Source organism: Haliotis cracherodii, unplaced genomic scaffold (assembly GCF_022045235.1).
Source record: "Haliotis cracherodii isolate W230 unplaced genomic scaffold, xgHalCrac1.p SCAF_1, whole genome shotgun sequence".
Lineage (NCBI taxonomy): Eukaryota > Metazoa > Mollusca > Gastropoda > Lepetellida > Haliotidae > Haliotis > Haliotis cracherodii.
In genome coordinates this window covers 52672605-52699166 of record NW_027266264.1, presented here as the reverse complement: position 1 = coordinate 52699166, position 26562 = coordinate 52672605, and the positions used below count along the sequence as shown (strand labels likewise).

The 26562-nt window shown below is 38.5% G+C and overlaps 1 protein-coding gene across 1 annotated transcript in view; it reads right to left on the bottom strand.

The window, feature by feature from the left end:
• Positions 1 to 26562, bottom strand: part of LOC139479371 (S phase cyclin A-associated protein in the endoplasmic reticulum-like) — a 105626-nt gene that overhangs the window by 20218 nt on the left and 58846 nt on the right. Inside the window, exons 26-27 of the mRNA XM_071262231.1 lie at positions 21256 to 21408; positions 8887 to 9078 (exon numbers count right to left, since the gene is read on the bottom strand). Coding sequence (XP_071118332.1) covers positions 8887 to 9078; positions 21256 to 21408 — 345 coding nt within the window. The remainder of the gene's footprint in view (positions 1 to 8886; positions 9079 to 21255; positions 21409 to 26562) is intronic.

Sequence of the window (26562 nt, the reverse complement as noted above, 5' to 3'; positions counted from 1 at the left end):
CCATTCATCTCTCTGCCATGTGCATTGTGGTGGATCACTTCCTCATGATCAGATCCTACTGTCAGGCCAGTTTATATGACATAGTTACTGAATTGAGTGTTTTCATGTTGTTTAACGCCGCACTCAGCAATATTTCAGCTATATGACAGCGGTGTGTAAATAATCAAGCCTGGACCAGACAATCCAGTGATTTACATCATGAGCATCGATCCACGAAATTGGGATACGATGACATGCATCAACCAAGTCAGCGAGTCTGACCACCCGATCTGATTAGTCGCCTCTTTCGACAAGCATAGTCGCCTTTTACAGCAAGCTTGGGTTGGTGAAGACCTATTCTACCCCAGATCTTCACGGGCCTTACGGAATTGAATGTGATGTCACAGAGCAGCTGTGAGTTGTTGAGTAAACAGTCACAGTTAGCAATATTTCATGGGTATGTCACACCAGGAATCAAACCCCAAAGCAATATTACATCAAAAACCTACCTGTGACACAACAATGAGCTTCACACATTGTATCCATGTTGGGAATCGAACCCAAGACATCGTCATAACAAGCCAACACTTCTAACTACTAGATTACTCCACCACCCTACTATAAATATAAATAGACTAGGAGTGAAATACCAACTCTGAACATTTCGCACCCCATTCCCTTCTATCATGTTGTATTTCAATGAAACTCAGAATGAATTTGACGCTTAAACGTTAACACTAAACCCAAACCCGACATCCAATATGTCAATATTGCACAACGCTTTGCAGATGCTTATACACTTTTTCTCTTGTCAAAGAATCCATGATGTGATGACATCACAAACATATCACCGCTGTATTCCTGTGCCTAAGGTCAGAAACTCTCAAACATGGGACAGGCAAACCAGTGGTAGACAGCATGAACAACTTTCCAAGCTTTCAGGCTATGATGACACAATCACCCATACGTTGTGTCAAAACCACATTTTCATCACTCCTGATATTACACTGGACCTTTTCTTTCTCATAATCATATTGCCCACAGAACGCCCTTTAGACAGAATTATCTCATGAATGATGGAGGTCCAAAATTTGCAATTAAGTCTGCAGGAGGCATGTTACATACACAATGAGCCAGGTCTCAGATGAGAACTGGTTTTCCAAGTACATACTATTCACCCCTGGCACTCATCGTGACCGTTCGGTGTACATTCTATTCCCCTACAACTATTACCGTATATTCTGCCCCCCTCACTCACAATACTATTAACATTTCTGACATCAGATATATCGTTATTCTATCTAAATACAAACAATGTGGTGTGTAGAATAGGGATGTGTATTGGCAAACAAATTGTATTGCAATATATTGTGAGAGAAAAATCACTTCCGGTTATAAACAGTTTTGTAAATCAAAGGAAAAAATCATTTGTGATTAAATTTCTCTGTAAATGTTAAAGTTATATGATACAAATAATACTGAAATTTGTTATATTTTTTGCAATAGGAATAGTTTGAAAAGCATACTGAAGTATACCGGTAATACTGTGCAGTCCTCGTGACAAACAAGCTATTCCCATTACAACTTCATCAACATCTTCAATATGAACCAAGAATACATCTTTGTTAAAAGAAAGAAAAAAAACATCAGCGTAATTCCAACACTGCAATTTACTTCCGAGATGTCTCCGAAGGACCTTTCATTGTAGCGGTTGTCTGGTGTTTCGGAATAGGGAAATATGTTGTAATGAATCTGAGTGTACAGAATGACCCTTGCTGCTAACAAGGCAGGTACAGTCTAACAAACCAGATCAGCTGTGTGACAATGATACCAGTGTGGAATCGAGACTGATACAGATGTGGGGATGAAGACAAATGGCTCGTATCGCAGTGGCAACAATAATACTAATCAAAAGGAAACCATCTGTGTTGATGGTGAGAGACCAAGTGTGAGAGACTATCAAATCAAATACACGTCCGAAAACATTCCCTCAAATCAACGCAAACTTCTCCGAGTTTGGATGTTTCAACATAGCCAAGGCAACACAAGGATAACATTAAACTCCCCTTATATTATCAAACATGGCCACAGAACAAATACATTGTGCGCATTCCCACAGGTGCAGGAGAAATGAGAGAGTGCCATGGCCCACTTGATAAGCAATGCACCAAAAACATGGAAAGACAATCTGTAAAGTATACATGTATAGAGCTCACGGTCGGGACTGGAGGTTTGTGTAGACACTGCTACTGCCCTTGGTCACATGTGGGGGTGTAGGAGGGGCTGGGAGGGAAGTCTTTAGGGGGCAGAATCAACATGTGGGGACACAAACCAAAATGATTCAGAGGTACTTAACTTTGTGACAGGCATCATAACAGTGTCAAAAAACAAAATAACATAAGGCACCTGAAAAGACACTACAATAAGCACTGAAGATATTTTTTCCCTACGAGTTTCAATATTTTTGTCTGTACTTCACATCTGCATTTGATTGTTGTTTAATAGCATAGTCCACCAATATTCCAGCTATGGCACCATGGCCTGTCAACACGTTCTGACAAGCCAGTGATTATTAAGTATTACCATATTTTCTTGAGTATTGTGCACATCCAAGAATAATGTGCATCCCCCTCTGGGGGGATTCAGCATTTTAGAAAAAAAGATTTTTGAAAAATATCCACAGAAAAAAATTACACCTTAAACCTTCAGCAAATTCAGGTAAACAAACCTGTGATAAGAAACTTGGTCTGTACAAATTTGAAATTTGAGATAAACAAATCACCAGACATGTTGATTTACAGTTTAAATTGTATTTTCTGTTCTGCTAGGCATTGTTTTACATGCAGAGATTAAGATTACCTTGTGTATTTTCTCGTAACCTAAGCCGGAAAAAGCAATCAGCTGTACACACATTTTTCTTGGAATCTACCGGTGATTCGGTTAAAACTTACACATGATATAACCTTAAAGAATTTTGATGCAATGATTGGAAAATTTCTTATCAGAAACTATTTTGTTATCAGGAATAATATATTCCAATATCATGTTATTTTACTTGCAGCTTTTACCATATATATTTAAAACATTAATAACCATACGCACAGCACTTTGATGCAGCTGATAGCTATTGCCAGATATATTTTTTTCACATGGAACAATTTGACCAGTCACCGTCGAGGCTCCTACACACGTGATTGCTGGAACTATTTGTTGACATAGAATTGTCAAACTACAACAACAAAATTTAACGAGTCAAAGAATGGCATTTATGATATAAATATGTATGTATCCATTCTCTGTCAACTAAAGTTCGTTTCAAGGCGTCAATAGCGGTAATCTGACCGTGGTTGCTGTTAACAACGATGAGTTGTGTGATCTTCCGATCACTTCACACAATTTCGCTGAAATTAATTTAAACAATATTGAAAGGAATTTTGATCAAAATTCATGAAATAGGTTACAAACATAAGTCCAGATATACAATGAACACTTGTTTATAAACAGCCAGTGTAATTACAAAATGTCATTGCGTACTCCTGTACAGATTTGTTGACATGGTATTTCCAGTGTTACATGCTTACGTTAATGTCTTTGCATTGGGGGAAAAAAACGTCAAACGTCATTATGGCATATATAATGTACACCCCTTCTACACAGCTGTTTTTTTTTTTTTAAAAAGCGTGCACTATACTCATAAGAAAATACAGAATAAACAATGTCCAACATCATCGAGGTACGATGATGTATAATCAACTAGGTTACTGAGTCTGACCACTGGATCCATTTAGTAGCAAGAAGCATTAGTTACTGAGGACCTTACATGGAATACCCATGGGGTTCTTTACTTTGCAGGAGTAAAAAGTAATTCCTTTTAGTGGAATTGGTACATATTGGAATGAGCAAGTGAGTATGGGTTTACACCACTTTTATTCCAGCAATAGATACGTTTTGGAAGTTATTCCAATGTCAGTATAGTTCTTACAAGTCCTATGGATACCTTAACTGTTATGAATTTGGGCTGGGACTATACATGACGAGTGACATTTTCTAATGCTGTGAATCCTTACAAATATCCATCATGCATGTATTCACCAATAACTATTCCTGGAAATCTGATATTCTATCTGTGAAGCCTCCTTGTTGGCTGAGCTGTCATTAAAACCTAATGTCCCTGAACAAGTGACCCAGTATTTCCAGGAATGCAAAATACTATCCTGCCTTCCAAAACATAATTCCTTCAATTAAAGAAAACTAAACACAAACAGCATAGACAAACAAAGAAACTGAAGGAAGGCTGATTAACCAGCCCCACCATGTGACACACCATCAATTGCCAGATGGTGAAACATTGCATCATGGGTCCATCAGCACATGCTTCATTTAGGAGTATATCTGTATCTTATGTCATTAGTCCCTCATTAGTCTTGTGGAGCGATGGGCTTGGGGCTAGACACTCCTACATCAACACCTGATAAAATGTGCTGCTATCCCAGTCTGGTCTCTGCTTGTATTACATTTTCTCAACAGAATAGCTCACACTTTTATCTGATAAACCAGCTCCTGTAATCACTCTGGAAGGAAATGCTGGGTGAACTCCCAGGCTGCAGAATCTTTCAGGAGGCGCTTCTCTGTATCCTTTCCGACAGGGGAGTCTTTCAGTAAACAAGAAGGGCTTCTCAATGGAGTTTTAGACAGGGGAGTCTGTCAGTAAACAAGGAGGGACTTCTTCATGAGACACAAAGACAAGGGAGTCTTTCAGTAAACAAGAAGTGGCTTCTCAATGGAGTTTTAGACAGGGGAGTCTTTCAGTAAACAAGAAGGGGCTTCTTCATGATCGACACCAAGACAAGGGAGTCTTTCAGTAAACAAGAAGTGGTTTCTCAATGGAGTTTTAGACAGGGGAGTCTTTCAGTAAACAAGAAGGGACTTCTTCATGAGACATCAAGACAGGGGAGTCTTTCAGTAAACAAGAAGTGGTTTCTCAATGGAGTTTTAGACAAGGGAGTCTTTCAGTAAACAAGGAGGGACTTCTCCATGAGACACTCAGACAGGGGAGTCTTTCAGTAAACAAAAAGTGGCTTCTTCATGAGACACCAAGACAAGGGAGTCTTTCAGTAAACAAGAAGGGGCTTCTTCATGAGACACCAAGACAAGGGAGTCTTTCAGTAAACAAGAAGTGGTTTCTCAATGGAGTTTTAGACAAGGGAGTCTTTCAGTTAACAAGAAGTGGTTTCTCAATGGAGTTTTAGACAACGGAGTCTTTCAGTAAACAAGAAGGGGCTTCTTCATGAGACACTCAGACAGGGGAGTCTTTCAGTAAACAAGTGGCTTCTCAATGGACTTTCAGACAGGGGAGTCTTTCAGTAAACAAGAAGGGGCTTCTTCATGAGACACTCAGACAGGGGAGTCTTTCAGTAAACAAGGAGGGACTTCTTCATGAGACACCAAGACAAGGGAGTCTTTCAGTAAACAAGAAGTGGTTTCTCAATGGAGTTTTAGACAAGGGAGTCTTTCAGTAAACAAGAAGGGGCTTCTTCATGAGACACTCAGACAGGGGAGTCTTTCAGTTGACAAGTGGCTTCTCAATGGACTTTCTGACAGGGGAGTCTGTCAGTAAACAAGAAGGGGGGTCTCAATGGACTTTTCAACAGGTGTGTGTGTCAGTAAACAAGAAGGGGCTTCTCATAGATGGACGTCCTTGTCTCTTAGATGGAGGAGCTTCTTAATGTATCTGACAGGGAAGTCAGTGTTCCACAGGAAGAACTCTCCGACAGGAATGTATGTCTGGATACAATAAAGGAAGTGCTGGTGGACTTGCAGACAGGGAAGACTCTGCATAGATGGTGGGGTTTCTTATTGAACTTTCAGACAACACTCAACTCTGCAACTTAGATCACAGGGCCACCTGTCTCCTCAATGTGCCATTACCATTGTCATATGACGGTTCATTTTCGGCCCTAAAGTTTATGCTTGTCACAAGTGCCAAATAACGAGGATCACTGGTGGATGCTCATGCTGTCAACCACCAGCTTGCCAAACCAAGACTTGATTACTTATGTCATAATGAACTCCTGGAATATGGCTTACTGAAGAAAATACTACATCATGAAGTCACTCATTCAAAACAAGGCAAAAAGTGAGCAGGGCTCACCAACACACCAAACTTCGATTCCAACATATTTCAAAGTTCAAACATGACAAAAGCAATATTTTTCAGAAAATCCACATATTGAACTCAAACTTTGCACTGCACCTCTCCTATTGGAATAGAAACTGTTCCCCAAATTTTAAAAGAATCCATGAGGTAGTTTTCAAGTTATAATAAGTCGAACAAATGTTGAAGTAAAAAATTCAAAGTAAAAACATGAAAAATAGCTGTATTTTTTCAGACAATCCAAATATTGAAATCAAACTTCGCACTGCACCCCTCCAATTGGTATTGAGAGTGTTCACCAAGTTTGAACAGAATCTATGTAGTAGTTCTCAGGTTATAAGTAGCACGCAAAATGTCCTTAGGTGGATGGATGGATGGAATTCCTTGGTATAACTATAAATAAGTACTTCACTGTACCAATAGCTCTCTAACATACTAATTATTGCAGTTAAACTTGTGATGCCAGAATGAGTCTTGATTGTTTTACTAACTATAAAGATCTCAATCAGTCAAACACCCGGATTTTCTCCACAATGAGTCACAACAAGAACTGCACGGCTGAATGCCAAATGACAACTCGTCCTCACCCAATGTCAATATGATGTGTAGATATTGTAACACTCTTGGTATCAAATTCACACTTTATTGTGGGCAGCAATTATTCAGCAAAGATTAAACTTTAAGAGAACTACAAGGTGTCAATGGATGTAACAGCATAAAGCCCTGTTACATAGTAACCATGGAGTGCTTATTCAGCAGTGGAATACTTCACACCTCTACAACTGTCAGGCCACCATCGGGAGGGATATTTAACTGGTGATTATCTTCATCTTTTAACTCCCACCCCAAATCCATCTAATCCACCTGTCTCCTGCTTTATCAGATTAACGGGATGACGTTCTTAGAAACAGATCTGATTACTGCTAAAAACCTGGTGACAAAATCGGTATGCGGGATGGGGTGTTGATATCCTATGTTCTCAATTGGACCACACTTCTAAACATTGTTCAACTTTCAAATGTACTAATTATTTTTTTCCCAGATGAAACATAATCTACACAAGCTTTTTGAATTTTGAGAGTGATATCATCCGAAAAACTACTTCATCAACTTTCATGAAGTGTGAAATTACTGGCATTTATTGAGATATAAAAGAGGCTATTCTAACTGTCATCAACATTCCCTTCCAAAAATATCTACAATTCCTGGATAAAATGAGGGAAGTCATCCTTGAAACTGGAAATATTCATCAGGGTTTATTTTCCATTTCGGATATAAATGAAGATAATAACAAACAAATGTGTCACCTAAATGTCATAATATCAACATGACAACAGATATCATGACAATGACACAGCTGTTGTCCTCAGTAAATCTCTCCCAAGGGCATTCTGCTACCCACAATTAAGCTAGTATGCTGAAAGTTATGTTAGGGACAAGAGCGTCTGTCGTATTATGTTTCAACAAAAGTGCCTATGATATTTAAGATCAACAATGATGTCGAATTGTTCAGTTCCTGAACCCTGATGTCACAGTAGGTAATAAAACCTTACATCAGCTCCACAGGGACATGCACAATCTCCCTCACCCCCACCCTGCGGGATATACAGTGAGCGTATGTCACAGCCCATTGCTTCACTGCTGCCATCCTGCTGTCAAACTGGATGGGTGGACCGCACAGACAGGCTGTAAGCAATGCCTGGACCACTAGCAGGGAGGGATAATCGAGACCATGTTTGTTTGCCAGGAGTTGGAAGTGTTTTCTCAAGTCAGAAGGTGAAGGAGCTAAGATAGAAGTACAACCTTTACTGATGGGATGTGTAGTTGAACCAGTTGTTTCCATTTTCAAACCTTTTCTTGTTCTACATATGTGGGGTCACTGCAGAATGTAAGGATTGTAGCTTTCTTGGAAAAGCTAAAACTCCACACTAGCTAAGTATTAAAGAGTTAATGTTACAACTGATACTCAGCTTGGAGGTTATTAAAATTTATTGTGTACGAATATGAATGTGATATCATATATGTCTATGTGATGTGAATTGGTGATGGTACAGTTAGCAATGTAGTAGTTGGATCACAGCATGCTGTGAGTGAGTGAGTAAATGCTAACTTTTACTGCAGCCAGCAATGTTACAGCTTCATCACTGGGGGCTGTAAATAAACTGAACAAGCCCATACAAGACAAATCATAGACTCATTGTCTGCACTATTTATGACAAAACAGTAATAATAATAATTATTAACGTTCATATTATAATAATGATGATGATGATGATGATGATGATGATGATGATAATAATAATAATAATAAATAATAATAATAATAAATAATGATAAAAAATAAATAATAAATGGATACTTGTAATGCACTATAGTCCATCTGTTAAAGCCACAGCACTAACACCATTAATAACCCTGTCAGTGTGTAATTGTCATGGGCACACTCGATTTTCTTTCTTATCTCCCTGGGGAGTATACAACTAAGTGGCTAGAAGCTTAACAGTCACATTGATATCCCATCCTACTGGGTACCCATTCACTGCTGAGTGAAAGGAGCCATACCTCATGTATAAATTATAATCTCATAATCTTGATATTCATTACATAGTTTCTACAAAATCATACAGAAAAATAATCTTTTCGTCAGGGTTTGATTTAATAAGTTTTTATTTACTGAAGTACAAAAAAAACCACATAACATTAGGGCTTTTTCCAACAAACTAAATACCTACTATTTCGTGGGAGTGTCTCACCTCTATGAAGTTGGCGAGCAGGGCACAGCTCAGCTCCTGTTCCAGGATGTGTCGGTTTGATTGGCTGTTGAAGCAGCAGGAAATGAGGGTAGGGAACAAGACATTGGTCAGTCGCGGGTCACTGAAGTACTGGAACGGCAGTGCGCACAACTGCTGCAACACTGTCGGAGGCTGGCCGGACTGGACAAACATCTGAAACAAACATCATCGTTTACAATGATAGTCTGCAAAATCTATACAACAGAAAAGTAAAGAAGACATTGTCAATGTTCCCCTACAGCATAGATAGTCGTCTATGCTATCAATAACTGGTTTGATGACTTAGAAGACCCATCTCTGCACTGTAATATTGCTCACTACATTTGCTCACTCTCCTCTAGAACCAGGCTGGATTACTTGGTCATCATACCCTGATGTGGACTGAAGTGTACACTGTCAGGAATGGCTCCCCCGCTCCAGGCCTGACTACATTGTTTAAACCAAAGTGTGTTATATGACTGTTAAACAACTTACAGTGGAGTAAAACCCCATCCTTTCTCACTTAAATGATAAGACTGATCGTGTTTGCCATGGACACACAATTGAAAGTTATATGTCAGCAACCTGTAAATAATCAAGTCTGAGTCTAGGCCAGGCAAGCCACAGGTTGACTGCATGAGCTACAACTCATTCCATCACAGCCACATCACACATTGAATATGAATGTGATATCATATATGTCTAAGTGATGTGAATAAGTCATGTTACAGTTAGCAATGTAGTAGTTGGATCACAGCATGCTGTGAGAGAGTGAATGCTAACTTATACTGCAGCCAGCAATGTTACAGCTTCATCACTGGGGGCTGTAAATATACTAATCAAGTCCATACAAGACAAATCACAGATTCATTGTCTGTACCGTTTATGATGTCACCTGTGACAAAGCAGTAATAATAATACCTAAAAAATGGATACTTGTAATCCGCTCTAGTCCAGCCATTAAAACTCACAGCACTAACACAATTATTACCCGTCAGTGTATCAGTGTCATGTGTGCACTCGACTATCTTTCTCAGTTCCCTGGGAAGTATAGAACTGACCCCCCTTTTCTTATGACAAACAATGGGTAGTGAAAAGTTTGTGCCCAAATCCCACAAGGAATATATGATGGAAATGGGGACACACTTGTTTTCCAATATTTGCCTGAGAGTTCAGGTCCTAATCAATGTCCTTGCATATATCTGTAGATGCATACTTGCTCCAGACTAGTTTGTGGATGAGAATTGACAGACAATCAGATATGAGTGTTGATGGCGGCACATGTTAGACAACTTCACTGCCAAGCAAGGGAAGACCTACCTCTGATACTTACTCTTCAGGTGATAAGCAAAGACATTCATAAACAAAACCTTCTGATAGTAAAATAATACCTGATTGAAAACAACATGAAAGCACAATCTTCAAGATTACTTTCCACCGGAGGAGGTTATTATTCAGAAAACATTATTTCTATCCCAGTGATTTCTTTCTCAGTACTGCTCCCTATTGTTGTTTGACATACAAATTTCCTCATAAAGCCTAAATGAAAAAATATTTATGAATACACAATGCCATTTTGTGGTCGGGTAGGGTGGCGGAGTTGAGTCCCATCCAGGATTCGAACCCACACATTCAACCAAGAATCTGTACTTTACTAAGAAAGTCTTATTCCAATATTTAGTTTTCTGTACTCAGCTATTTAAACTTTTCCCTACTGACTTACAGGTGTTAAAAGTTAAGTAAGGATCCAGTGGTCCATGGGTTTTGCAACTACAGCATTGTATTTTAGAGGTCCTAAAATATTTCCTTTTAACATTAGGGTTCACAGAAGAACCTCTTGGCTTTCATTCTTAAATTGAACACTCCAAAGTACCATAACAAAGAAACTTTGTCTACATACTTATCAAACCTTATACTTAAACACTTCAACAAATAATACTGACTCAAAGCAATTAAAATCTAACTAAATTAACTAAACACATTCTTCTCTTAAATATTGCTTTGTCATTAAGCTGAAAAGCATACTATTTCAAATTTATTTTCATAGGATTCAATAACATCTCATGTCCAAAACATGTTTTAGGTATCTAACATATAAACACCATTTGTCTCAGCAGCCAGTACACTAGACCAGACTATACAAAGTACACATGAGACTCTATACCTAACACTGTAGAAACTAACCCAAACTCTGTAACTGGCACGGGATAGCAGAGAGGGACAACTAAAGCACATAACTTGGACTTTAAGTCCCAAAAGAATTCAGCTATTGTCTATCGAGCCCAGAGGTGATAAGAAACTCGTCATGGGCCAGTTTCCTGTTACAGGATATTTTGATAAGCTCAAAAATTAATAAAGCCGAGTCCGGGGACCAAGCACTGGCTCTCTGATACCCTGATCTTCGAGGAACTGGCAGCCAGATAGTCCCTCAGAGACCCCCATGCAATTTATCTTCCATTCAGTGGTCAATTGATTTCATCTCTCAACTTGATCATCTTTCAAAATAAATGAAACACAGATCATTTGTGGATACTGCCAATGCCTTTTGTCTGGTAGCAAAACAAAGAATTAAAGTGCAGTTGGAAAACCATCAGTCGATCCTGGACCATGAAAACAATGTGCTAAGTGTCTGGGCCACACTGTCAAGGAGAGACTGGTTCAATATATCACTGCACACAAAAGTATCAGGGACACATCTTGAAGCCAACTTGACACTGGAGTATCTAGCATTTATTCAGGTCCATTATTTAGCAGTCAACAAAATGGAATGGCTTTTGGATAGCTGACATAGCTAAATGTTGTGCAGCAATAACTATCAGTCTTTTACTGTTTTTCAACTGGTATTGGCAAAAGCAATTTGATACTGACGATGAGATTGTAATACAATACATTTTTTAAGCTTTCTACCAATATTACAATTGTTACATGAGGAAGAAGCTTGGTATTCCAAGCATCTGGGTATTTTCAATGTCATGCACTCATACATTTCATCATGTAGTATATTAATGATTGGACAATGTCATAAGAGTTGCCCTACAAGTATGACCCTTTGATGACCAGTCTACTACAGCTCAGATGCATAATTTTGTAGCCCTAAGTATAAAGAACTAGTATGGGAATGATACCTGTCCAATTTAACTATTAACTCAATAAAAAGTATAGTTCCATCACAAAATACATAATCCTTGAGAATCCATGTGTATACAAGATAATTCAAAGCTGCACTTGCTGATTGGTAGATGTGTGAAGAGACCTTCCAACCAACAGACACAGACAGACACTAGGCCAAGATCTTGGAAATGAGATTTTGTAGTTCTAAAAATAGTCAGCCAATCAAACTACTTCCATCAACCTACGGAGATGATTACAAGTATCTACTCAAAATGCCCATCAAGAATTTGACAGTTACTTAAGAAGTAGGCAAAGTCAGTTTTATTGAACCAAAACAATTAGAAATGTTTTGTAGCTACCTCTAAAATGTCAACAGCTCTTATTTGGAGTTTTTTACACAATAAATAATTTATAATATAGAAGTCTTTCGAGTGGAGTCAACTTTGCAGTGACTTTAACCTTATCACACAAAATCCATGACTTCTCTTTTTCATATTGAGACAAAGAGGAGAATGGCAGTTGGGTTGCCTTGTGGTTGAAGCATTAGCTGGTCACTCAGAAACACATTCCTAGCACCATATACAAGAATATTGGCTTCAACCCAACTCACTCACTCACTGGAAGAAGACAATTCTGATTGGCTATAATGCTGACACCACACATTTTCTGTTGACTAGAATCATCAATAATATTTGACTGATCAAGTCTCTGGATAGGAATAAGGTCTGAACCGTAGCGGTGTCTGATGAAGCTACTAACTATACATAAGTAACTGAATCTTTTTTCTATAGACACGCATCATAAATGCCATGAAACGTCGTATAGAGACCAAGGAGATTACTGTAGTTAAGAATGTCCAATACTTCTAATACATCTTCTTAGACAGAAATGTTGAAAATCGTAATAGTTCACGATACTATCTGAATAACTACCAGGTACATGTGAATTTGAGTGGATTTGATGAGCTTGAAATGTTATTCACCAATGAGCCAAATGAAAATATTATTATTACTGTTATTCATATGTTTAAATTATATGTTTAAAGTATCATTATGGTATTTAACTTTTTTATATAAATCAGACACAACCTACATAAACTGTTCATACCAAGATAAGGTCGTTATTGTCATATTAGTGTGGCAGCTCATGAGTGAATTGACTAAAGTTTGCTCTTTGTCCATATAAATCAGTTTCAATGTACATAACCATTCAACTGATGAAATCATAAGTCATGCAATGATGTCATAGATAAAGAATGTTTCAAAGCAAAACATTCACTTTTAAGCAATCTCTCATACATTTAGAATAAATTGACTGTGTTTCTTTAACAATTGGACGCTTTGTCCATGAATTTCAACTCCTTCACTTCATAATGGCAAAGGACTGCCAAAATTGTTGTAACATCACGCTCATGCAGGACTACTTGAATTACGAAGTAAATGTAAACCCACACAAGCAGCCATCCTCAAGAGATATGTGCGCAATTTGCAACAAGGATTTTTTAAACATTGTCTAAATTTCTGCTCCCAAAAGATTGTCAAGCTGACTTGATACGTATTGATACCTTTGAAATATTGTTTGCTTGACCTGCAATTACGTTATGTGCATGTTTATTTATACAAATGTTTACAGTGCATCTGCATCTAATGAAATATTTTCTGCCAAAGCAAATGTCAATCTAAGATCTAGGGTGTAAGTTGTCCTGGAAGCAGTGAATCTTTCAACATCCCTACTTATCTACATCACACAACAAACATCAGTATTGTCACTCACACTCCTAAACTGTGTTCTTTTAAAACAAACCTTTCACAGATCTCCCTACCAAGCACCAGGATTGCTCAAATAAATTGGTACATGACTTTTTAACAGCTACTTCACACAGAATCCCTATTTTGTTATTGTACAGATCTTCCAAATACAAAATACTAATTAACAAAAGGAAATTTGAAATGTTCATCTTAAAATAACAACCATTCCAAAATGTTTCAATTTATGTGAAAAAGAAAAGTGAAAAAAACCTAAAGTAAACCAGCTTTTACAATTCAAACATTTAACATACTTGAGTCATTACAGATTTAGATGGCCCAGGAGATAGGAAAGGCAGAGGTTGAGAGTCATTTCTGGCGATAAGTTGATCAAAGTTGTGTTGACATGACTGACGGGAGCCCTCCCCTTTCTGTTACAAATTATATTCACATCTATCTGCCTGCTGGCACACTGGGCATATTTCAAACATCACCCCACAGTGACACCATAAATCACAAAAACTTTCATTGGTCAGAATTGTTGTGTTCAACACAGCAATCTCGCATACACTTCCCTCGAAAGTTATGTTACAATCACGTGCTTCTAATTTACCAACATTCTTTTTATTTCCTGTTTCTACGATGTTTTTCAGGGCAAAGGAATTTTTCGTTAGCAAGCTAGCATAACTCATTGCACCTTCGGATTGAGGGAAACACAGAAAATAATTAAAGGCAGATTAAGTCAGTGTGGGTTCCTTAGCATGATAGCTCTATCCCGTCAACCTCACTCTCAAACTGGCATAAATCGCTTCATTCATAAACGGTTAGGTCGTACCAGATCATAACTGTCGACTTGCTCCAGTCCACATTTGAGTAACGAGAAAGGCTGCACATGGCAGGAATAACCCTTCAGTTTCTGAGGCTCATAATTGTAGAAGTCATATCTCACCCCTACAGACAGTCAGGGGGAGATTAGTTCTGGGTTTCTCCCACTCTCAGACATCAGGAGCAGTTCAGGCAATACTAGTCAAACTGAATTTCATATCAGCTCATAAAGATGACACCTTATCAGAAGTAAAACAAAGGCATCAGTGTGGAGTATTGGATGGTGTAGTAATCAAGCACATCTGACATGCAGGAACAGAGACAAGGACATAACACTCCTATTTCCTACTGAGATGTTCCCTCGTCAGACACATCTCATTCCACCTGTATCCATCACAGAGGCAGACTTTAAAACAAGGATTCTTACCCAGCCTTCGTACCATTTAACAGCTGAAGGTGCCAAAAATATACTGCTCTTTTACTTTCAATAATTCTTACTTAAAAATACTTCACTATGTCATCATTTTGAAATTATTATTAAGGTGTATTATCTGAAACATGATGATGTTACAAAAACAGAATGTTTATCTGAAAGTTACACAATCTGACAATACTAATATATATTCACATCACTTACTCTATGATAACTCGCCTTGACACCAAAGTATGTGTCTTTTGCCATAACTTCAAGTCAATGGGAGGTCCAATGATTTTTTTTCTTTGTATGTATTTCCCTTTATATCATTAAATAACATATCTGACACCAAATATCTAGACGCGAACGATATCTCCATCATTGCACATAATTACCAAGACTGGATCAGTACCTATTTGCTGACAAAATTAGGCATGAATCTCATAAGAGCAAATCAATGGCTGAGATGATTTTGATTGTGAGAATGTTTATCCTATCTGTAATGGTGGCATTGAACAAGCTGGTTTTATGTGAACATCACTGCACTACCCTGATGAAAGTAAGTCATGAAGTAGTGAGCAGGTGAGTGAAAACTTGACAGACCTTCCCACAATAGTTCCTCCACATGGTGTCATTTAGTCAATAAGTAAACATGGAGCAAGTAAGAGAGGGAAATTAAAACCCAAAGTATGACATTTTCCTGTTCTCTTTTTTCAATCTGGAATGTATGTATGTACTTATGAACAGTAGGGTAGAACAACCTAATAATAATGTTGAATTGTCACATAGCAATAAGACCAACCATAAGATAAGGGACCTTATGGATGAAAAAACACATTTTGACTTCTCATTACATTTTTAAACTACAGTATCTTAGCAACACAAAAATACAATTCATAAGCTTCAATTCATATTAATTACAGGGATACATGACATCAAACATTTGGACTCATTTTACGCAAAGTCCCATTATCAGACTTATAACTGTTTATGTAATAATTGTAGTTGTTAATATCAGATTAAATGAATGTAGACATGTATGATAAAATGTTTCGAAATAACGTTTTTATTACATTATAAACAAACGGGAGAAAAATAAGTACAGTCAGCACACATGGCGATTTATACGGAAGTAAGCTGATGTCAAACGTCTTTCAGTTAAGATGTCACATCACAATTGTATCCCAGCACCCATAAGGTCCCTTTTCTCCAGGTGGCTCACACATGATTATAGATCATAACTTTATTTATTGATTTGTTAACAATAATTGAGAAAAACAAAAACACATCCTTTGTTAGTACTATCTGATCCCCTTCAAACAAAATTTATACCATGTTCTTAATACTTATCTATTCTTTCTCAAAGAAGAAACTCACTGACAATTGTCCTGAGAATTATCTTTCTTCCAGAGAAAATATAAGGTGTGGTAAATGTCCCATTCATTGCACACTTTTTCCAAAACTTAGCAATAAAAAAGGAACTTTTGGTCAATTTACTTGTCAACTGTGATATATGATGCATGTATGTAAAAAAACCATTTTCTTCACAATCAGTGTAATCTTAGTAACTTCTGGTTCTAAAGGCATCATCATTTGCATAAGTGCATTCATTCACCATCTCAATCCTTTAATAAAGTTTATCATAATTGGGTAAATGACTAAAAATGGCCATCTTTAATCAGAATATCCTCTACTTTAATCATCATTTAGTAAGGAAATTTGCCTCAGGATAACAGCTATTACAGAGCACAGTCTCATGAACAAATTTGAGCCTAAACATGCAAAATGAATGGTAGCGAATTGTCCTGTTTAAGGATCAGCTGTTTTGTAAAATTGGAATAATCGGAACTTTGATTACATTCTCGTTTGATTTCGTGACAATTCCAACTGGCCTCTTGATCCCCAGCACCTAGATAATGCCCCCTGATGATAGAGGTTCAACTCGCTGCTTTCAACTTTCCCGACTTACCAGCCAATATTTCAAATCATTTATTGAGGCTAGCATAATCCAAATGGAAAATTCTATCAAGCTAAGCCCTAATGACCCCAGTGTAATTTTCCAAACAGAAAAGCGTCTGATTTGACTTGCAGGTATACAATCGTAGAAGTCAGAGGCATTGAGAAATACTGAACTGTGATTGAGCGCTGGGTGATTTAGCTGATCAGGTTGCCGGACAAAGCAGGGCCAAATCCTCTATTTAACCCAGCCTCATCAGTCATGCCCTAGGCTGCCAAAACATTAGGACAGTCGCTCAAAGGCGACCAAGTCGCTCTCGTCACAAGATGAATTAGTTATTTTGAACCTTCCTTATCCTAATGCATCAAATATCAGGATCTGAAAGCAGAGACTGCAAGATGCACCTTTTATTATCTCAACTTAATCACTAATGCATCAAAAAATTGTATCCCGAGCTTCCTACTTTCTGCTCATATATCACTAATCGCCCTGTTCAATATCTCAGTTTGGGTTGGATTCATTTTTCTTTTATTCAAACTAATCCCGCACCAAAGAGGGATTCAACACTCAAATATCTGAAATAACCCTTTTCAATCACAGAATCCTGGTTCCTTGTACATTAGTCTAATTTGCTACCTACTCAGAGCAATATGCAATCACTCCAACAACCAAAACAACTGGTAATGTCAAGCAAGGGAGCCACACATTTAGATCGTGTCTAAAAACCTATGACATTATTGCTTGTGCAAGGAGTATAAATACACATAGATTTTTTTCCTATATTCAAATTGATGCAACTCTGAGCAACAAGGGTTAATTAAAATAAATCCATCTCATCTTTACTCATGGAAAACCAATCTACAAATTGAGGTCAATAAGTGTGGCATTCTTAGGATTCTTCATCAGAATAAAATAGAAATAACTGTAGACACCGAGATTAGTATTTGGAGCATGATACAATTCAATTCATGTGACTGTACATACAAAAGTAAACAACTCATTACAGAACATGCACTTCTGTAACTTTGATGAAAAGTGCCTTCACTACATTTAGCCTCAAACCAGCTGATGCTGCAGAAAGCAAGAACATGTTGTAAAGACCGTTTATATTTACATAAAATAGAACTCACTGACAGTCAAGGGGACTTCGTCTTTATCCTATGTTGAAAATGAAAAATTTGGGGTCCCTAGATTCAAATACTATGGCAGGCAGGCAGGCAGGCAGGAAACCTTAATGACCCCCAGTAACCCCCCTTAATTTTTAACACTGATAAGTCAGTAAAATCACAAGGGTTGGGTTAAAGTTGCAACAGGCTCTTACATGATGCAGAGATGTGCATCCAGTATGCACAAATGTATATAATAGACTCAGAAAAAATATATAGTGCAACCCTCAGGTTGCACAGTAACATTCATTGTAACAAGAAATAAAAAGTTCCTGTCATTAGGGTAATTATCAAATCGTACAGTACAGTACAGTACATCATTTCATTACTTTACAGGTCCCTCACATTTCCTGTAAAGACCCATGAAATTAATTATTGAGGGTCCCTTGGACTCCAGTTTTGTAAGTCAAGGTAAAACCCTGTTGCAAAGTATTCAGCATAATAATTGATATCAGAGTACTACTGGGACAGAAACCTAGAATAAACCTAGACAGCAAACCTAAAGGATGCCATGAATTTTGAACACCGGACGGGAGGCTAAACTTGGTGATGAATTAAGATATGTACCAAGTGGCATAAAGCATACGACTCTCAACTGTATCAGTAAAACATTCATTACTATTGTCTTTCTATTACTCAAAATATGCCAACCTTTCTGATAATCCAGCCAGAGTGTGACTACACAGCCATATATGAAGGATAACATGTATAGGTCATCTATACCTATCTTTCACTGCTATTCTAACCTCCTCGAGTTACAGCGGCAATGACAGATTTTCTTTCAAAAGATTAAGATCAGTGAAGTAATGTTTAATGCCATAGATACTGACGATCAATATAAGCTTAAATCTGACTGACAACCAAACGTTCTGATAAAACCACTTGGATACCGATCTTTCATCATTATCTTGGCCGAAATACTCCATTCATTGAGCATCAAATCCTGACAAATGGTACAGCATCAATATTACTTTTGTAGCACACAATTCATACATAACACAATCGCCAAGGTAGTATTACACACGCCCCACACATCCTCGGTGTTCTCTTGCAGTTCTGCTAACAAAGCTAGTCGAAGCGGTCGTTCCTCTCCCTATGGGCTGTACACGGGTCTGTTATTATTCCACTTACACCCTAGGGGCCAGCTTCGTACTGCCGCCCCAGCTCGCGAGATCCCGACAGGCTCGGAGACCTCCCTAAAGAGCCCATCCAGGACCCTAATCTTGCAGTACAAAAACTAATCCAGGCAAAATATGAGCTTTATTCAATTAAATGTCACACTAAGCTACATTAAAATATTTCATGTTGTCCCCCTGGATTTGAGTCTAGTTTAGAAAAGAGCTTTTGTTTGTAGTCTGGTGATTTTAAGTTGATTAAATGTGTCCTCATCATTGTCTGGAAAAACTCACAAAGTCGTAAATTTTGCCTGGGGATTAGAGTTTTACTCGTTACTGGCGTGACGGGCCTGGCATTAAATACGTGTGATACCAGATACATCATAGACAGGGGTATTGAGAATCTACCAAGATAAAAGTGATCAGTAATGCTAGTGGGTGCCAGATTACCTCAGGATAACATGGCTTATTACAAGCAGAGAAATGTTGATGAGTCAATTCAATAACAAGCAGGATGACCAGGATGTACAATGGCTGGCTGGGATATAACCACTATAACACTAGCAAGGTAAACCAGCTTATCTCTGTAACAGGTAGACCAGACAGTGGCCTTACTGGTGTGTGATAATGGCCGGCAATTGATTCCAATTATCTGTTAGTCATTGGCTAGTTTGGTAATGGGCCTTCAGTATTATGTAGATAAAAGCCAGCGGGGCTCATTTACTAACAGGATGAAGGTGTGACAGCAGGTATTATTTCAGATCATCAGAATTGTTGCAGGTTTTGAATTATTTATTTCAGGTCAGTGATGCTGTGTGTGGGTTGGAAGACCAGTGTAAAATGATATACTAATTTAGCATGGTAAAAATGTCTCAAGCCATAAATGTTGATTTTATACAAGCTAAAATCATGGTTTTGTTTCCAGATGTTAGAGGGTAGTATTCAGTCCCATGCAATGCTGAAGATGTAGACATTTCAGATATATATATAATAGGTGAACAGTGATTAACCTTTGAAGATAAAAAATATGTAAATCTATTTTCAAAAATTCCCATTTTCCCTCAAACTATTGATTTGCTTTGCCTACATCCTGAACATCTCATGTTTTGATTGATAATGTCATTATAGTAGCTCCAGGAAACAAAGGGGGCCAAAATAATACATTGGTGAATTCTTATGTTGAAAACAACTGCAGTCTCAGTCTGTGATCTGGAAGATTGACTCACACTGCATACTGGGATATGTAATTGGTTAATGCAAATAATAAACAGAGAGGTAGGATGAAGGTAGCATAAATAAGTGACACTTGGTGAAGTAGTGAGGATGCAGGTACAGTAGAATGGTGAGGTAGTTGTAGTAATAGTAGAATGGTGAGGGAGGTGTAGGAATAGAATGGTGAGGTAGGTGTAGGAAGAGAATGGTGAGGTGGGTGTAGGTATAGCAGAATGGCAAGATCGGTGTAGGAACAGTAGAATGGTGAGGTAGGTGTAGGTATAGTAGAATGGTGAGGTAGGCGCGGGAATAGGAGAATGGTGAGGTAGGTGTAGGAATAGGAGAAAGGTTAGGGAGATGTAGTAATAGAATGGTGAGGTAGGTGTAGAAAGAGGAGAATGGTGAGGTAGGTGCAGGAATAGGAGAATGGTGAGGTAGGTGTAGGAATACGAAAATGGTGAGATAATGTAGGCATAGTAGAATGGTGAGGTAAATGTAGGTAAAGAATGATGAGGTAGGTATAGAAAAATGGTGAGGTAGATGTAAGTATAGGATAATCATAATGAAGGTGTATAGAAGAAGGTGAGGTAGGTGTGTGTACAGGAGAAAGAGGTGACACTGGGTAATGTGAATGTATGTATAGCGTTATATGGACAATAGTTGGTATGTTAGGTAAGATTTCATGCAAAATTTGTGAGCAGCAATAGAGACGAAATGATGACTGGTATGATTGATGGTCTACTTCACAGTGTATCAAAAGTAAACTCTACCATAGTGTCCACGAGCACAATGTGGTGCAGCTCACCTGGTTGTCTGTGTTCAGAACAGTAAAGTAGCCCACACACAGGATGACTTCGTGCATCAGCTCCTCGGACTGGGTGTGATGGGAACAGTACCAGATGAGGTAGCTCGCGATGTGACGGAACTCAAGGGACATACCTTCTTCCCCAAGGGTTTTCTGAAACAACAAAGACGAGGTGAGATACAAAAGACTTATGTTGGTCATCAGTACCACAGCATCCATACATTGCAGCAGGGTGGCACTGGTCAGATCAACCCTCACTCAATGTGGGAGTTCCATCTTTGTAAGAGATGGATGACCACACAATCTGAATCAGTTCTCCAGATGCAATGTGAAAGGTGTGAATAAGCACCAGAGCCCCATTTTACAAATGTTAGACTGCCATAGCCCCTGTATATATGTGGCCTACATAAAATCTGAAAGTAACAAACAATGAACCTGAGTTTAGCTCTTTGCAGAAATACCCATACTGTTCACAAAAACATATGACAACTGACAGCTCTTTTATAACTTGTGCTTTGTGATAATCAGCAATTAATCATAGCTATCAATGAACAGTGATTAAACTTTATCAGGACAGGAATAGCCAAATCTGTGGATATGGATGCTTCCTGGAAAAAAAACTTATTTTTACATCGTGTTTTTCAAAGCCTTAAACAAGATTTTAAACATGAAGTCATTGAGGAAGCCATTAATATTGGTACGCTTGGAGCAGGAAAATCACTGGTACCTAAGAAAATATGGTACAAAAGTTTTGACTTAGAAAAAAACAACTCAAATATTCCACCAATGTCTGTCCTTTCATACTATTGAAGACAAACAAAATAACGAATGAAATTTCATATTTCACACTATCCAGTTGGACGACCATAAGTATAAAGACTGCAAATATGATCAGCTACAGAGATGCCATCTATGCCACTAAACTAAATTTGGACTAGTGGATTAATGCTCAATTCCAACCCTGCACTACAGTTGTCATACCTGCAACTAGCTTAGATGTATTACTACATTTGCAAGAAAGACCATAGAAAGACAGGAGTCCAAACACTAAGGAAAATCAGGTAACCTCAAAAACATAATCATACATTTTTGGCTTGATTATAACATCCATAATGGTTCACATTCTGTAGATGGTGGAAACAGTCATAGAGATGATGACCTTAAACCACTAGGCCCTGATGTTCCCATGAGAAAGGGATGAAAGTCCAGCAACCACCAGTAGAACCAGCTTCAGTCCAGATGGGCCAAGTATGGACATCTCAAAATCAGCATCTCTGTCCTTACTACAACAACATCACATCGTCCCTGTCACAACAGGCTTGCTGGCTAACAACGTTGTTAGCACTAGACACAGCAACCAGCTCAACCTGCTGCCAATTTGTGACACTGATACTCAACTGATTGGCCTAAACTGTTCTGTCCTGTTCCAAATGGAATCTTAATTCAGAAATGCATGTTCCTCATTACTTGTAGCCAGACTGGCTTAGAAGTCATTAACATTGACATTCAAACATGTTGATGCAGAAATAATCATGTTCTTTAAGACAGGTGAGCTTGGCAGTCAAGATGACCATGAGAAATTTCATGATAATCTACATAGGAAATGATATCAATTTGATATTATGATAGAAGAACTGATCAGTTCTTCACATACAACAGGAAGGATTTGCTGACAAAGAAGTTGCAAGGGGGAATGTTCTTCTCTCATGTCATGATAAATGTAACAAAAGATTTTAAAATATTTAATCATCATGAATGTACAAATGAATTACTACTTTTTTCTTAAGTGTTCAAAAATCATCTTTCCACTTCCAGTGTATAGAAATACTAAGTTGTAGACACCCGTGAAGATCCGGGGTAGAATAGGTCTTCAGCAACCCATTCATGCTGTAAAAGGCGACTACGCTTGTTGTAAGAAGCGACTAACGGGATCGGGTGGTCAGGCTCGCTGACTTGGTTGATGCATATCATCGATCCCAATTGCGTGGGTCGATGCTCATGATGTTAATCACTGGATTGTCTGGTCCAGACTCGATTATTTACAGACCGCTGTGATATAGCTGGACTATTGCTGAGTGCGGCATTAAACAACAAAGAAACAAACAAACAAACCATACCTGAAATATGTGAGCAAGTGAACGGAAGTTTAACAATATTTTAGTTGTATCAGAGCCTGTTAGCTTAATGGGGGAAAGAATGTCCAAAGTAATAAGACTACCGGGCCACCCCATGTTTGCTGATGACACTGTGGTAGGTGTGCTAGCCCATGGCTTATGACACTGTGGTAGGTGTGCTAGCCCATGGCTTATGACACTGTGGTAGGTATGCTAGCCCATGGCTTATGACACTGTGGTAAGTGTGCTAGCCCATGGCTTATTACACTGTGGTAGGTGTGCTAGTCCATGGCTTATGACACTGTGGTAAGTATGCTAGCCCATGGCTTATGACATTGTGGTAGGTGTGCTAGCCCATGGGTCATGACACTGTGGTAGGTGTGCTAGCCCATGGGTCATGACACTGTGGTAGGTGTGCTAGCCCATGGGTCATGACACTGTGGTAGGTGTGCTAGCCCATGGGTCATGACACTGTGGTAGGTGTGCTAGCCCATGGGTCATGACACTGTGGTAGGTGTGCTAGCCCATGGGCCATGACACTGTGGTAGGTGTGCTAGCCCCATGACACTGTGGTAGGTGTGCTAGCCCCATGACACTGTGGTAGGTATGCTAGCCCATGGGTCATGACACTTTGGTAGGTATGCCAGCCCATGGGTCATGACACTGTGGTAGGTGTGCTAGCCCCATGACACTGTGGTAGGTGTGCTAGCCCATGGCTTATGACACTGTGGTAGGTATGCTAGCCCATAGCTTATGACACTGTGGTAGGTATGCGAGCCCATGGCTTATGACACTGTGGTAGGTATGCTAGCCCATGGCTTATGACACTGTGGTAGGTATGCTAGCCCATGGCTCATGACACTGTGGTAGGTGTGCTAGCCCATGGGTCATGACACTATGGTAGGTGTGCTAGTTCATGGGTCATGACACTGTGGTAGGTGTGCTAGCCCATGGGTCATGACACTATGGTAGGTATGCCATCCATCCTGGAAATGCTGACATATGTGTGATATCTGCAGGGGAAGCAGGGCAGGTACAGGCTGCTGTGAGAGACACTGTGGTCCTGAGATCACAGACATGTAGAAGATTGGTAGCTGTAAACACCACCAGGCCCAAGGAGAGGGGCTATCAAAATATCAACAGGCACTCCGGGGTAAAATGGCAGGATAATCACTTGCATATACAGCCACAACAGAAGAAACAGTTGTTCAACCAAGTTAGCTGGATTCCTAAATTTGGTTTTATTCCACACGTTACATTTACAATGTTTAATAAAATTTAACTGATTGATGATAATTTTATGAATAATTACTTATTGACTTTAATCGTTAGGTCAATAAATTCAAGCAATCTATGACATATGTTACTTGTCTGAGGCCAAGGCTGGGGAAATTCTTTTGTCAAGGAAGCTTAGCTTATGACAATCTGAATGCAAGTAGTAACATGTATAACATGGCTGGGAGGTGAAGTTCAGGCTATTAGATTCAAACACTGTTTACTACATTTAGAACATAAATTTATACTACTAAAACGTTATATGAATATGTTAATCATAGAAACTGATCATATTTTGTCTATTTAATCTAGTTTCATGTTGTGCAGGTACCAGCTACCTACCCTAGTGCAAGAGATTACCTATATAATATCTATAATACCTATTCAATATGAAGCAGCTGTCATGCATAGTTAATGCAGTGGTGGAAACTAACATTTTTACTAGTTCTTATAATGATAACATATAAGCAAAACCATTAAAAATGGCAAATTTCTAATAGTCCTTATGATGGATTAACTATTAGGCAGTTTGGTAAGGACAACAGGATGAGTGCCAATTTCTAACGCTGAGTTAATGTCAGTTACATTTAACATAGTTTCAAACTATCAAATTTGATCATATCAATATAACAATCATTGTGTAAATAATTGAATATCAGTTTCCTATATCTAAACAGAAATCAGGCATCAAAGCTATTGTCAACAGAGTCCCAACAACTTGCTGTACATTCTTCCACTCGAGCACACGTCCTTAGACACTTTGCCACACATGTTTTTGTGAAATTCTTGTGAAATGAGAAAACAATATAGTGCTGTAATGTCTATGATATGCCCATCAACACCCAACAGAAGGAAATGTCCCCTTTAAACACAACTCCAGACTAGCACGTTCTTCCTAAGGCAGATCACAAACTATACAAGACTCTGTCGCGCGACCCTCACAAGCAATAATAGCTTAGAGCTAAAAAACATATACACAAAATGAAATGAAATTGAAGTATTTGATCAAGAGAGTCCCACCTCTGTTGCGTCGCCAGCGGCAAGTCCAGTGTGTACGTCCTGGTAGACGTCAATGGTATTGGTTTCAGAGGAACTGCCCATAACCAGAGAAAAACTTACATAAAGAGGTTTATATTCTTCACAAAACAATATGACATCAATAAAACTGTTAGACGCCAATCTTTGTTTGAATATGGGGTTAATTCGATCAGTGTTGGATGAAAGGAGGGTGTAGATCCGCTCTGAAAGTGTTAATGGGAATTTCAGTACTATTTCATGGACACATGATCTTCTGATTGAAGGGGGTTAACTCATACAAGAAGTTGAGGCTGTAGTGAGTGAGTGGATGGATGACCAGGTTAACTCTGCTTTGACTAGTGCTTCATTTATTAGGACTTAATGAGACAGGAAAGCCCAGAGAGTTGCAGGTTGAGGACAACTGCCACAAGCATGGTAAAGTTTTTTGTTTGCTGTTTAATGTTGCACTAAGCAAAATTCCAGCTATATGACGGCAGTCTGTAAATAATCGGGTCTGGACCAGACAATCTGGTGATTGACATCATGAGCATCAATCCACACAATTGGGATATGATGACATGCATGGTAAAGTATACAGATCATAGTTGCAGCAAATATGGGATTCAAACCTCCTTCTATATGCAGCATCATAGAACACTTGGACGGCCACAAAGCTGCACTAGTAAAATTACCACTAATTTAGTTTGATGCCTAAACATATATATGTTTAAACACTTTTTTAACTTGCAGTGTTAATTAAACAGTATTTCTCAACTATTGTGAATTGGTAATTAGATCTTGTTTTTAAAGATGTGCAGCTCAAGTTTAAATAAAATGGTCACTCTAATATAACTAAAGACTGTGTTGTATCTAGTGAGTGAGTGAGTGAGTTTGGTTTTAC